This window comes from Haemaphysalis longicornis, unplaced genomic scaffold (assembly GCF_048455015.1).
Source record: "Haemaphysalis longicornis isolate Haplotype H1 unplaced genomic scaffold, Haemaphysalis longicornis Haplotype H1 scaffold_7, whole genome shotgun sequence".
Classification (NCBI taxonomy): Eukaryota; Metazoa; Arthropoda; class Arachnida; order Ixodida; family Ixodidae; genus Haemaphysalis; species Haemaphysalis longicornis.
In genome coordinates, this window is record NW_027526422.1 from 33,751,040 (window position 1) to 33,763,463 (window position 12,424).

Below are 12,424 nucleotides of genomic sequence, written 5' to 3' on the forward strand. Positions count from 1 at the left end.
AATGGCCAAACAACCACTGTTGTAAAACCCGTCTTCGATATTTCTCAGGTCAAGCACCAGAGCCTGCCTCCGGCCGGGGGCCTTCCCTCATCGACGTTCAACGACCCGATGTGTCCAGAATGGCGAACTATGCTTGCCTTTGGACAATACCCCTTTCAGTGAACTCGCGCCCCTCAAGCACCAACTGGCCAGCGGAAGCGCTGACAAAAGCATCGCTCAGTGCCTCACACAGCAAGCTTCGGCGCCGTGCCTCGCATCATTGTCATGCCCTCTGTGGCGTGTCTAACGACGTTGGAGATGTCGTCCTCAACAAGCCACCAGACAAAGATTACGAGAGGGAACGCAGACGTCTTCCCAGCGCTGCAAAATCAAAAGGATGAAGGGGGCTTCGACCAAGAGAAAAGCAGCTCACCCGTGCAAGAGAGAAGCATGTCTCTTAGTCTCTGTGCGTGTGCGTGCGTGTGTGCGTGCACGTGCATGCGCGACCGCGCGTGTGTGTTCGGGCATTACTCCCTACACCAGGGACTCCAAGATTGGTGAATTCCTGACCACAGCAGAGGGGAAGGGAAAAAGTGGACGGACCCTACTCATTTATTTAGTCTCGCTTGCGCAGGAGCGAACTGCCCGTTCTCTGAGATCGAAATGTAAATACTTGTATAAAGTTTTTTCTTTCTCCTTCAATTTCATCTTCATGACTGCCCCAGCACGACACCAACCACGGTCCACTTCGATCACGCTGCCCCGATTAGCAACACTACTCTCCTGTTGCTCTCTCCTACCCTTTCCCGCTCGCTAGCCTTCCTGCGTGCTTTCATGTCCGCCGTCCAGCGCCGCTTCACGGAAACTATGCAAAATAGTTAACATTTTGTCTAGCGTTCCCCAGGCAGCACTGCTACGCCTTCTTGTTTTTCTCCATGCCTGTCTTCCTTGGTATGTCGCTGATAAAACCGCCTGCGCAACCGCGGACACAAACCCACTTGTGCTGCTGCAGGCTGATGCCGGCTTTTGCGCACTTACCTACTTGAATTACGAGTCCTCCTGCTCCATATTAAAAGTGGCATTACTACTATACTGGGTGACAACTTAAGAACGGCACCGGAAGTTGCCGCTGCGCCTTATCACCGTAGCCGGATGTTTCTCCGTGCGGCGCAAGTAGGGAGTTACTGGGAATATTTTGAACATGGCGTGAGCCGTTCCCGTGATTTTTTGGACTTAATATGCTTATAAACTACTCCAGTGACGACAAACAAACTGCGTGAGACAAGGCAGACGATATCACGCATTCATAGCAAACCCCTTTCAAAACGCGCGCGCACTGACGTCACAGGTCCGGCGCTTTGGCGGAGTGATACACTACATGAGGTGGTGCCATTCTTGAGTTGTAACCGAGTATATTACTCATACAGCGGAAGCAAATCGCTTCATCGTGACACAAACGGTGCCAAGCTGCAAGGGTGCGAAGCCCTTCGAGAACGCAGAGGGCCAGCTGAGCGTCTGAGGCGTTCGATTCAGCATTCGCATTGGAACTATAGTACTGTAGCATCCAAAATAACCGTACTTCTGTTTGCTTTTTGTCTACCCGACATTAAATATGTTTTTACCACTACATATTTCAGTTCTGCCTCTGTCAGTCATCCTTTGAGAAACAGCGCAGGTATGAAATAATTGACGGGATGAGCAAGATCCTCAGTGGCTCTGGAACTAACGCCCCGCCGCGACTAAAATGTGAATGAAATGGCTCCTAAAACTCAACAGGAGAGCTGAAAGACATGCACCGTAGAAGTGGGCGCAGCATATGCGACTCGCGAGCAGTGACGTACGGCAGGACGCCTGCCGGTTGCCACCACATGGCGGACGAGCGGCTGAACTAAGCGTCCCTACCGTTGCCACTGGAAAGCAGGCGATGCATTGGGCAATGTTTATACAGGCAGCGTTGGACAGCCACGTGTGCAGCAGGGCGCGAAAGGTAACTGCTATATGTAAAAATAAGCCTCCATTATGTGGACAGTTAAGCACCTTATACACTTGCTACTTGGGCATTTGAAATGACGTGTGGAAATCTACTCGACAATTCTCAAAGGCAGCTGAAAGCTTCAGCGTTCATCAGTCATAATTTGTTGATGTATTCTCATAACTTCACAAAAAAATTTTCAAAGTTGAACTGGGGAAGAAAAAAAACAAGACACCATGCATGATAAACTTGATTATATGATTAGGTGGGTTTATTTAGTAAATAGAATGGGCAGTATGGACTCCGTAGCTCGCGTTTTCTTCCTCCTTTTTCGCCACACTAGTGTCGAGTACAAAATTTGCCTTGCAATCGTACACTGGGTGACAGAAAATTAGAACAAGTTAAAAAACTATTCAAGAAGCCATGAAGACAAAACACAAGTTTGGTTCATTCAAAAGACGGCCTCATTAGAATCATACTGACACCAGTTTTAACGTAAAATTCGCTCAAATAAGCTATATAATTAGGAAAAAAAGGGAATGGCCATGCGACCCACTTGCTCATTTCCCGCAACAGAGCCTATGATGTCATACCAGCCTGCTCTGCAGTTGGCGGAGGCCGGCAAAAGCAAACACAAATTAGGCTGAGCGTATAAGCTTGCAGAATGAGCTATTTGTGCTTAAATTTAAGGAACATTCTTTCTAAAGCAATAAGAATGGTGGGACAAACAGTGGAAGTTACGAAAGCACAGTAAACACAGAAGCACTGATGCATACTGCTGTTGATACTGCGAGCACTATGCTTGGTTTAGCTTGGTTTAGCTGCGGGGCTTTGGGGTTGTCTCAGACGACACTGGCTGATTGACGCAAGCAACGGTGTCTTACGTTACCATATTTGTCGAGCGAGCACTATGTTTCACGAGACGGTTATTTTCTCCCTTAACAAAATCAAGCCAGGTTCAAATACGGCTTGCCCCGGTATGGTGGCACCATCTAGGTTCAGTAACGTAAACAAACGCGCGAACCCATAGAGATAATATACTCGCGAACCGCCGTAGGGTACCTCAATGCCAGAGCCGCCGTACAGGGTGAAGACACCCTTTGAATGGTCCCGTGCCGCGGCAATTGGGTCAACGTGCTCAACGCGTTGTTCTTTTCGTTTCCCACGAGACCCAGCAACGCGAAACAGATAAGATTATTCAAACTTCGCCAGTAAACCGCGTTGCGGCGATAATTTTAGCGCGGTTTTGATACAATGACTTGCTTCGGTGGCGAGCGAGGGACCCAAAATGGCGGCACCAACGTATACGTGTCTCCACCCTGTACGGGGGACGCATGAATGAAGGTACTCTAGGATGCAGAGCGGTCGGTTCCTGTGATGTCATTGCAGACCACGAAAACACACGATTTAGCGGGAAAATCAAAATTTTAACTTAAATTGATTAATTTCTCAGCGAATAAAGCATCGTTTGTATCCGGACAAGCGCTGGGGGCACTATAAAACACGAAATCTTTCGAATAAAACAAACTTTTATTTTGTCTTCATGACTCCTTTAAAAGCCTGCTGTCGGAAGTCCAAGTTTACTCCTAAATTAATTATTTTTGCAACTGCAACATGCAGAAACTGCATAAGAGTATAAACGTTTGCATTTCAAAGGCACTTGAGAACCTGAAAGGTTGGTGGTGGTGCTCCGTGGACTCGAATGGCATTTTAACTCAATACCTTTGAAAAACGTCCAGTAGCAGCTCATTGGTGGCAGTCCAATGACGATTGGTCTAGAGGCCTTCTTCGAAACACCCATGTAGCAGGGGTATTATATTCATTAAAAGAAAATTTTACATGTTGCTCAAACTGTTAGTACGTTCAACTCACCACTTTTGCAATGGCACGGTGCTCATCAGGAAGAACTTGAAACCTTTCTGAAAAAAGAAAAGGTGGTTAAGGGCAACAATCGTTCGTTTTGATGAGGTCAACTCCACTAATACCCCTGTCACACGGCAGATCTAAGAACATTAAGAACAAATGACATCCGCTCTAAATGTCATTAATTTGGTGCTACATGTGAATACTGAATGACATTTAGCAGTTAATTGAGGTGAGGAAGCTCATTCAGTAGCCAAATGAGTAGCTTCAACAGCAGTGGCACGTCACTAGAGAAGGAAGCTCAGTAATAAACCAAAGAATACTGTTTCCAAAAACTGTTTTACTCTCATGTTTTTCAAATAAAGAAAGACAAACAAGTACTAACAAAACAGAAAATCTCGTCCCCAATGCGCGCGCTACCCTAATGCGGATCTTTTTGCGGACTTGTCTCGGCTTGTGATGTCTACTGATGTCACCTAAACCGGTGATTGTCTTATTTCTATTTTTTTTTAAATATTCCTTTGTTGTGTTTTAAAAAAAATATATGATGTATAAAAACATTGTAGCTGCACTTGAAGTATAATTTGGTGGTTTTGCGAGCTCGCTAATAGTCACCGCTACCACTCTAAAATAACATTTGTTTCGCTGTGCAGACCAAACTGAATGTCATTAACAGCTAATGTCATTCACTTTGAACGACATTAGATTTGCCATGTGACAGGGGCATAAGTTATATGCAATCAGTTACTTTGTTGGTCCAGTCATTCCTGGTTCAAAAAAATAAAAAGAAAAAGAATGATAAGAACGGTCTTAGCTTTTGCTCTCACACTTGATATCTAGTTTAAAATTAACAAGGTAAGAAAGACTGCAATGTGTGCATCTACAAAGACCAAGGACATTTTTAGTACAAAGTTCAAGTCAACCGTATGCTGCAGCCAATATTTGGAAGCACTGGAAAATACTTGTCAATGCTCGCACCCTTGGCTTTCAATGAGACAGATTCATGGGCACTGTTTTTTTTTTATCTGAATGCACTGTTGAGCCGCAAAATCATGTAAAGAAATTCACGAATAATGGCGCACTTGAAGGAATCAACAACAACATGGTGACAAGCGATGCATGAATCCATAAATTTGCAACAACTCACAAGCCCACTCCTCCTCAATACACGGCTCTCGTGACGGAGAAAATGGGTACGGGGCTGTGGCTTACGCATTTCCTCCAAGTCCTTTATGATGTCCCGAAGTTGGTCCTGGGTGACTGTGAAGCTCATCACCTCTCGGCTGATGTCCTCAATGTTGTGGGCTTCGTCGAGCACCACCACGGCGTCAGTCAGGTCTATGGACAACTAGGTGGGAACGACATGTGGAGAAATACACCACAGTTAGGTACGGAATCACTAATTCGGGCACCACAGCCATCTACAACCGTATCACGAATCTGAAAGCTCTGGAAAGCACAAGTTTTAGAAAACAGGACAATAATAGTGGCAATAATGTTAGCAAACCAATAAAAATTTGTCACAGTTACTACGACAGTTTATTGTTTCCGGGTTCCCTAACTAAAGCCATCATTTTTGCTGGCTTACTGAGATATTTTCGTTTGAAAATACAGTGCAGACCATTCTCAAAGGACTTTGAAATGCGACCGCTCGTACTCTCAGGCGCAGTTTCTGCATGCCGTAATTACAAAAACAATTATTTACAAATAAACCTTGGTTTTGGAAGTTCATGATCTTGATAATTTTTCATTTGTTTTTGTTTTCTATCACTCGTTCTATGATTACAAAGTAACTTGGCACTTGCGAAGAAAAGAAAAAATAAAGACTGTGTTTCGTGCATGTTTTGTGTGCATTTGCACGTTCTCACCAATTTCGTCATAATAAATAATTGTGTTTTCTTGGCCCACTTGAACTCTAAGGTTTAATTTTTTGTCCCGTTACGAGAATAAAACTGGGCAGGAGTGGCGACACCAAAACATGGCGGGTGAATGCGGAAACTTCCAACTGCCTTGAGAATTGTGTAGATTGGCAGAGATCCTTCAAATGGCCTTTGAATCTTTGAAGGCCATTTGACTCAAATGCCCTTTCAAACGCTCGTGTAGCACAGAATAAAGAACACTAAGAGGGACCGGAGGACTTGCACCCTGTCCTCTTAGCAAGTACAGGTTCATGGCAAGCCAGAACGCATATGAGCATGAACACGGGCACAAAAATTAAAATATACTGTATTTTTCAGTCTATAAGTCGCACTTTTGTAAAAGTCGACAGTTTTTTCGAAGAAAAACGTATATAAGTCGCACTGGTGTATAAGACGCACCAGTGTACAAAACACACTTGCTAATCAGGTAAACTCATAGAGGATGAGTTCTTTAGAAAGTGCGGCAAAAGTAGATGGTTGCTGCGGCCGCCGCCTCTGAACGCATCCCCCGGTAAGCAGGACTAGACACGTGCATCTACCTTCCAAAGTCTATACAGAACTTGCTCCTCAAAAATCGTTTATTGATACACATAGATGGCATGTACTTACAGACGGCGTTTAGGCAAAACCATCGAAGCCTTTTTCCTTCGACTCGCTAACAAATAGTTCATTCATTTAGATCATAGAGCTGTGTTTTTTAATGAGTGCTGGCATCACGCAGCACACAGGCACCTTTTCGAGCGCAGACCACGCGCACCCGCCATGTACCGGATTTATTTATTTATTTATTTATTTATTTTGAATACACTAAAGGCCTGAAAGGGCATTACATAGGGGGGATGCAATTCAAAAAACGTAACTCAACACATATGAATACAAACTACTAACGGCAGTCAGACACATACCAGTGCAAAAGGTTCAATTTACAAAAAATTTAGAGGAAGAGAGAGAGTAAGAGGGTAATTAACATCTGCAGTGCATGACACCACTGAACCAGCCATTTGCGGGGGTCAGGCTTAGAAATAACTTACTGTTCAAAACAACAACAGCAGCAAAAAAAAACAAAGGAATCAAAGGGCTGACAAAAGTGGCATTTGTACATCTGATAGATGTGAAAATGTCCTATACATTTAAAAACGCACCCAACGCAGATTGGAAAGCAGAAGTGTTAGTGAGAGACACAATATTTTGAGGAAGAACGTTCCACTCCTGTATAGATAATACCAGAGGGGAATTTTGATGTTTTTTTGTCCTGGCAAATATGGGAGCAACTTTGCATGTATGGTCATTGCAGGTGGACACATAATGGGCGGAAGAATCTGAGTTGTTGAAAAAGGAATTGCAATAGTAGAGAGAATGAAAAAGGGACAAACAGAAAAATTTTCAGCGCGTGCTCAGATCCGGAAGGTTAAGTGACTGTTTTATTGATTGATTGTGGGGGTTTAACGTGCCGACGCAACGCAGGCGATGAGGCGCGCCGTAGTGGAGGGCTCCGGATTAATTTTGACCACCTAGGGATCTTTAACGTGCGCCGAAATCTCGTACACACGGGCGTTTTTGCTTTTCGCCTCCATCTGAAAAGCTAAGTGACTGTTTTAATGCCGAAACGCTTTGATAAGGGGAGTAGGTGCGCAAAATAAAACGGGCCGCCTTATTTTGGATGGATTCGATACAATCTGTAAGGGAGGTGGTGTGAGGGTGCCAAATAACTGAGGCATAGTTGAGCGTAGCTCGGGTAATCGAAATGTACGCACGAAGCCTTGTGTCACTATTTGCTAGATGTAAATGGCGCTTAAGAAAACCAAGCTTCTTCAGTGCCTTATTAGTGATATGTTCAATGTGCATATTCCAGTTTAAATCGGATGTGAAAATGACACTGAAGTATTTGAAAAAAAGGGGTTCGTTCAATTATGATACTGCGCAGCGTATATACCGTATTTACTCGCATAATCCTCGCACTTTTTTTTCGGAAAAGTCAATGCGAAGATAGGGGTGCGAGAATTATGCGGGGAAAAAAAATCCGGTGCACAGTGTTGCCAATTTGCCTTCTGCCAGTCCCGCTAAATGTAGCGGTCGTTTTTTGTATATGTAAGCTCAGTGTTGCCAACAGCAGCTATTTCTTTTTATTTTATTATGTACAACATAAACAGTCTCCCGTCGATTAGCGACCATGAAATTGCCGCCTTTGCTTTCTGGCGCGCGGTGACGACGAAGTGCCTGCCTGCGGCGCGGTTGCCGTGTTCGATCGCATACTCTATCGCTTTTAATTTGAAAGTGGCAGTTTAGCTGGCGTTCTTTCCCATTGCGAAGCGGCACCAAGCACAAAACAAAGAGATCAGCACCAAGCACAAAACAAAGAGATCAAAAAGTTCTCAAAATGGCAGCGAGCTATCCACCACTGACGCAAGTGACTCACTGACTGCTGCTGCTCAACGACGGGACTACGACGGCAACACGACACGACAGCGGGCTGCGCAAACGCCGTCTAGTTGCGCACACGCGAAACCGGCTCAATGACAGTGTGAGTAGCGTGTGAGTAGGGAGTAGCCATGCAGGTTGTTAGGGCGCGTGGATGGCCTTGGATACACAGCGCTCTCCGCCGAATGGAGAGGCGGCGGGGGAGGGCGCGCGTTGGAGAGAGCATGCACCATGCGGGTTTCGCGAGCAGGCAACTTTCGCCGCTGCGAAGTTGGGGGTGCGAGGATTATGCGAGGAACCAAAAAATCCAAGTTTTGGTGGCTCACATTAGGGGTGCGAGGATTACGCGAGTAAATACGGTATGTTAGACGGAGGGTTTAACAGGGAAGAAAAAATCATGAGTTTGGTTTTTTCTGCATTGATTTCCATTTTCCATACGCGACAACATTCCGCGAGGGTATTCAAATCTTTTTGCAGAATCGCTACATCACCCGCAGTGCAGATTTGTCTATAAATCCCACAATCGGCGAACAGCCGTATTGTTGAATTAATATTATTGGCTATGTCATTAATATATATAAGAAATAATAAGGGGCCCAACACCGATCCTTGCGGAACCCCTGATATAACCAGACAGGAATCGAAAAGGTTATCATTTATACGTACTGACTGAGTACGACTGCATAGAAACTCATTAATCAATTGGCTGGTTTTTTCATCTAACTTGAGTCTGTTTATTTTCATAATTAGCCATTTATGGGGTACACGATCGAATGCTTTGCACAGGTCAATAAATATTGCGTCGGTGTAAAGTGATTTTCGCAAAGAATCATGCAAATCTGCAGTTAGTTCGAACAACTGCGTTTGACAGGAGCGCTTGTACCTGAAATCATGCTGATTTTCAAATAGCCAATTGTTTGCATTAAGGTGGCACATAATGAGAGAGTAAATTATATGCTCTAGAAGCTTACAACAAACTGATGTGAGTGCTATCGGGCGGTAATTGCTTGGACAGGATGGCTCACCAGATTTAAATATGGGCACAACATGACCAAACTTCCAATCATCAGGAAGGCAGCCGGTATCCAGTGATTGTTGAAATATTAAAGACAACAAGAACGATGATACATGGGAAGTTAGTTGCGGCAGTTTTGTACTGATACCATCCGGTCCAGGACTGGAGTTTAGAGGGATCCTATCAATAGCGCGGAGTGCACCTGCAACAGTGATGGTTATAGGTTCGCTTGGGTGCGTTATTGTGCAACTAGAAACTGTGCAAGGCTCATCAAGTGGTGGTTCATCGACAAAAACGTCACTAAATGTTTTGTTCAGAATATCAGGACATAATTCACTGGGCACAGTGAGACCATTTGAATCCTTCAGAGTAACTACACCATCGACATCTTTCGGGTCAATTGTACGCCAAAACTTTTTGGGGTCAGATTTCAACAAATTAGGCAGCGTATCATTAAAATAATAATTTTTTGCTTCTTGGATTGTTCTTTCTGATTCACGAGCTAATTCTTTATATCTTTTCCAAGCATCATCATTGTTGCTTTGAGAGGCCTTTTTATTCCTTATTGAGATTTATTTAGAAGATTTATTTCATACATAAGTTGCACCGGTGAATAAGACACACCAACGAACATTTCGGAAAAAAAAAAAAAAACGCGACTTATACACCAGAAAATACGGTAGCTTGAATATTGCTAATGGTACTTGTGCTTAGAACATGAAACAACGAGATGGACAGAAGAAAAGTAGGGAATGACGGACATGCTTTTTCCTCACACATTTCCTGACCACTGGATCGATGAGGTAGTTGTAAGGGCAGAAGATGATATCGGCGCTTGGTGCAAGGTCCAGGCTCCAGTAGTACGGGCACAGCTGCAAAGGAAAGCTTGGTGTTGGGTTCAGACACAGGCACACGACCATCCGCATGCCCATCCAACATCAAGCAGCCAGGTGGGCTATGCCCAGCTCGGTTGAGGATTTTGAAAGAATGTCGAGCAACAATGTATCCTCCGCTTTGGGCGTCTGCACGTTGTACAGAGGAGCCATTGCAGTAACTGTGGCACAAATCCATGCGACGCCACCAACCAACAAGATGCCCAACGCCCAGGTCCCCTAAACCACTCTCATTATGGCATGGCTTCTCACCGGGTGACCTGCCACATTGCAATTTTAATTAAACAGTGCTTTTAAAACAGCTTCATTTAATTAAACTCTGCGACACTTGCCAGACTTGGTGCTTTTTTCCCACTGATTTCCAATATGTCATTATTTTTTGAGCCAGTCAATAAGTTACCAAGATAATTACAAATAATTAGCCATTTTTGGAGGAACAATAGACAAAACAGTGTGTCATAAAACTGTAATCCTTATATTTTCCAATACTATGAACCCTGGTTAATGCAATACGAGAAGCGGTTTCTTGATGCACCACTTGGAACCAATTTTACAGCTCATTAAACTTTGGTGTTTGAAATGGGCACTTGAAATGGTTCCTTGCCACTGGTGCCACCAAAGCATAATGAGCTGTAAAGTTAGTTCCAAGGCGTGCATCAAGAAACCGCTTCTCTTATTGCATTCACTGGGGTTCATAGTATTGAAAATATAAAGATTACAGTTTTATGACTATCACTGTTTTGTCCATTGTTCCTCCAAAGATGGCTAATTATCTCTAATTATCTTGGGAACTAACTGACTGACTCAAAAATAACGGCATATTTGGCACCAGTGGGAAAAAAAGCAGCAAGACTGACAAGTTTCACAGTTTACTTAAAAACTAAAAGAACCTGTTTTAAGAGCAGTGTCCCCCTCAATGCTGAAAGTACAGTAAGTTGGCCTTTCAATACCTTACACATAACTTCCTCTAGTGCAAGAAAATTACGTACAAGCAATTTTGATTTGCCTCCAGTCGGTCACGTTACATGCAAGACGTGATGGCCAGTACAGTTAGGACACCATAAAACTTGGAAACTTACAGTTGACAGCTTAGGATGCATTGCGGGGGAAAAGTAACAATAACAGTAACAAACCTTTTTTCTCTGCCCAACCGCGACGAGCTCCTCCAAGTCATAGGGTTCGAAGCTGGTTTTTGGATAGCGCGGTGCCCCCTCTCGTCTTAAATTCGAGTGGAAGCGACAACCCTGAAGAAAGAAGAAGCCAGCAACTCACAATGACAACCGGCAAGATGACACCCAAAGCGATGCTGTCGAGTAGCTGTTTCAGAACACAAGTGGCCTGTGCAACACGGTGCCAAATGTTACAGAGACCATGAAGGCAATATACAGCCTCACTCCAACCAAAAGATTGCCTCGTCGGAATAACACTCGTGCCAGTTTAAATTGGGCCTTGACAAAATGCAAAATTAATTCATTCGAAAGATTGCCTCTTAAGAATAACACTGGCACCACTTTTACGGAGGCACACTGGTCTTAAACCAAAAAAGGGTTTATTTTTACAGTTATGATAAAAATTGGAGGACACATGTAGTTTTTCATTCTGATTGTCGGTATAAATTTTGTTTTTGTGTAATACAAATTTGTTTGGATTTATTATTTGATTTTTTGACAGCTTTTGTAAAAAAACTGCTGGAGTGATGCAGCTGAACAAGGTACCAGTGAAGTGCACGAATCAAGGAGTGCAATAAGACTAACAGTATCATTCTATCTGGTCTGTAGCAAAAGTTACGACCGTTTGAAGTTTGGCTTTGGAAAATGGGAACCAGAAGAACCGGTTCTGCCTTACAAGCCTAAACTTCAAACGGTCGTAACTTTTGCTACAGACCAGATAGAATGATACTGTTAGTCTTATTGCACTCCTTGATTTGTGCACTTCACTGGTACCTTGTTCAGTTGCATCACTCCAGCAGTTTTTTTACAAAAGCTGTCAAAAAATCAAATAATAAATCCAAATAAATTTGTATGTGGTCGTTTTACACAAGAACAAATTTTATACCGACAATCAGAATGAAAAACTACATGTGTCCTTCAATTTTTATCATCATAACTGTAAAAATAAACACTTTTGGTCGAAGTTTCTGCCCCCTTAACACAGCTATACACATAAAGAGGAAAACAGAGAAGAGGCATGCGACTCAGCAGCTACTTTCCCACACAGAACTTATGACGTATTATGGGTCGCTTTTTGCCATCGGCTGAGGCCGAAAAATTCCAGTGAAAATTAAACAGGGATTGTAAGCTTGCAGAACAAGTTGCTGCGCCTGAATTTAGTGCAAGCTGTCACTATAGCAGTAAGAACAGTGGGG

The 12,424-nt window shown here is 43.6% G+C and overlaps 1 protein-coding gene across 1 annotated transcript in view; it reads right to left on the reverse strand.

The window, feature by feature from the left end:
- The window catches only part of LOC144145149 (Fanconi anemia group J protein-like), a 67,839-nt gene that overhangs the window by 40,146 nt on the left and 15,269 nt on the right, over positions 1-12,424 (reverse strand). Inside the window, exons 10-13 of the mRNA XM_077676652.1 lie at positions 11,193-11,303; positions 9,943-10,038; positions 5,027-5,162; positions 3,824-3,870 (exon numbers count right to left, since the gene is read on the reverse strand). Of these exons, the coding sequence (XP_077532778.1) occupies positions 3,824-3,870; positions 5,027-5,162; positions 9,943-10,038; positions 11,193-11,303 (390 nt within the window). The remainder of the gene's footprint in view (positions 1-3,823; positions 3,871-5,026; positions 5,163-9,942; positions 10,039-11,192; positions 11,304-12,424) is intronic.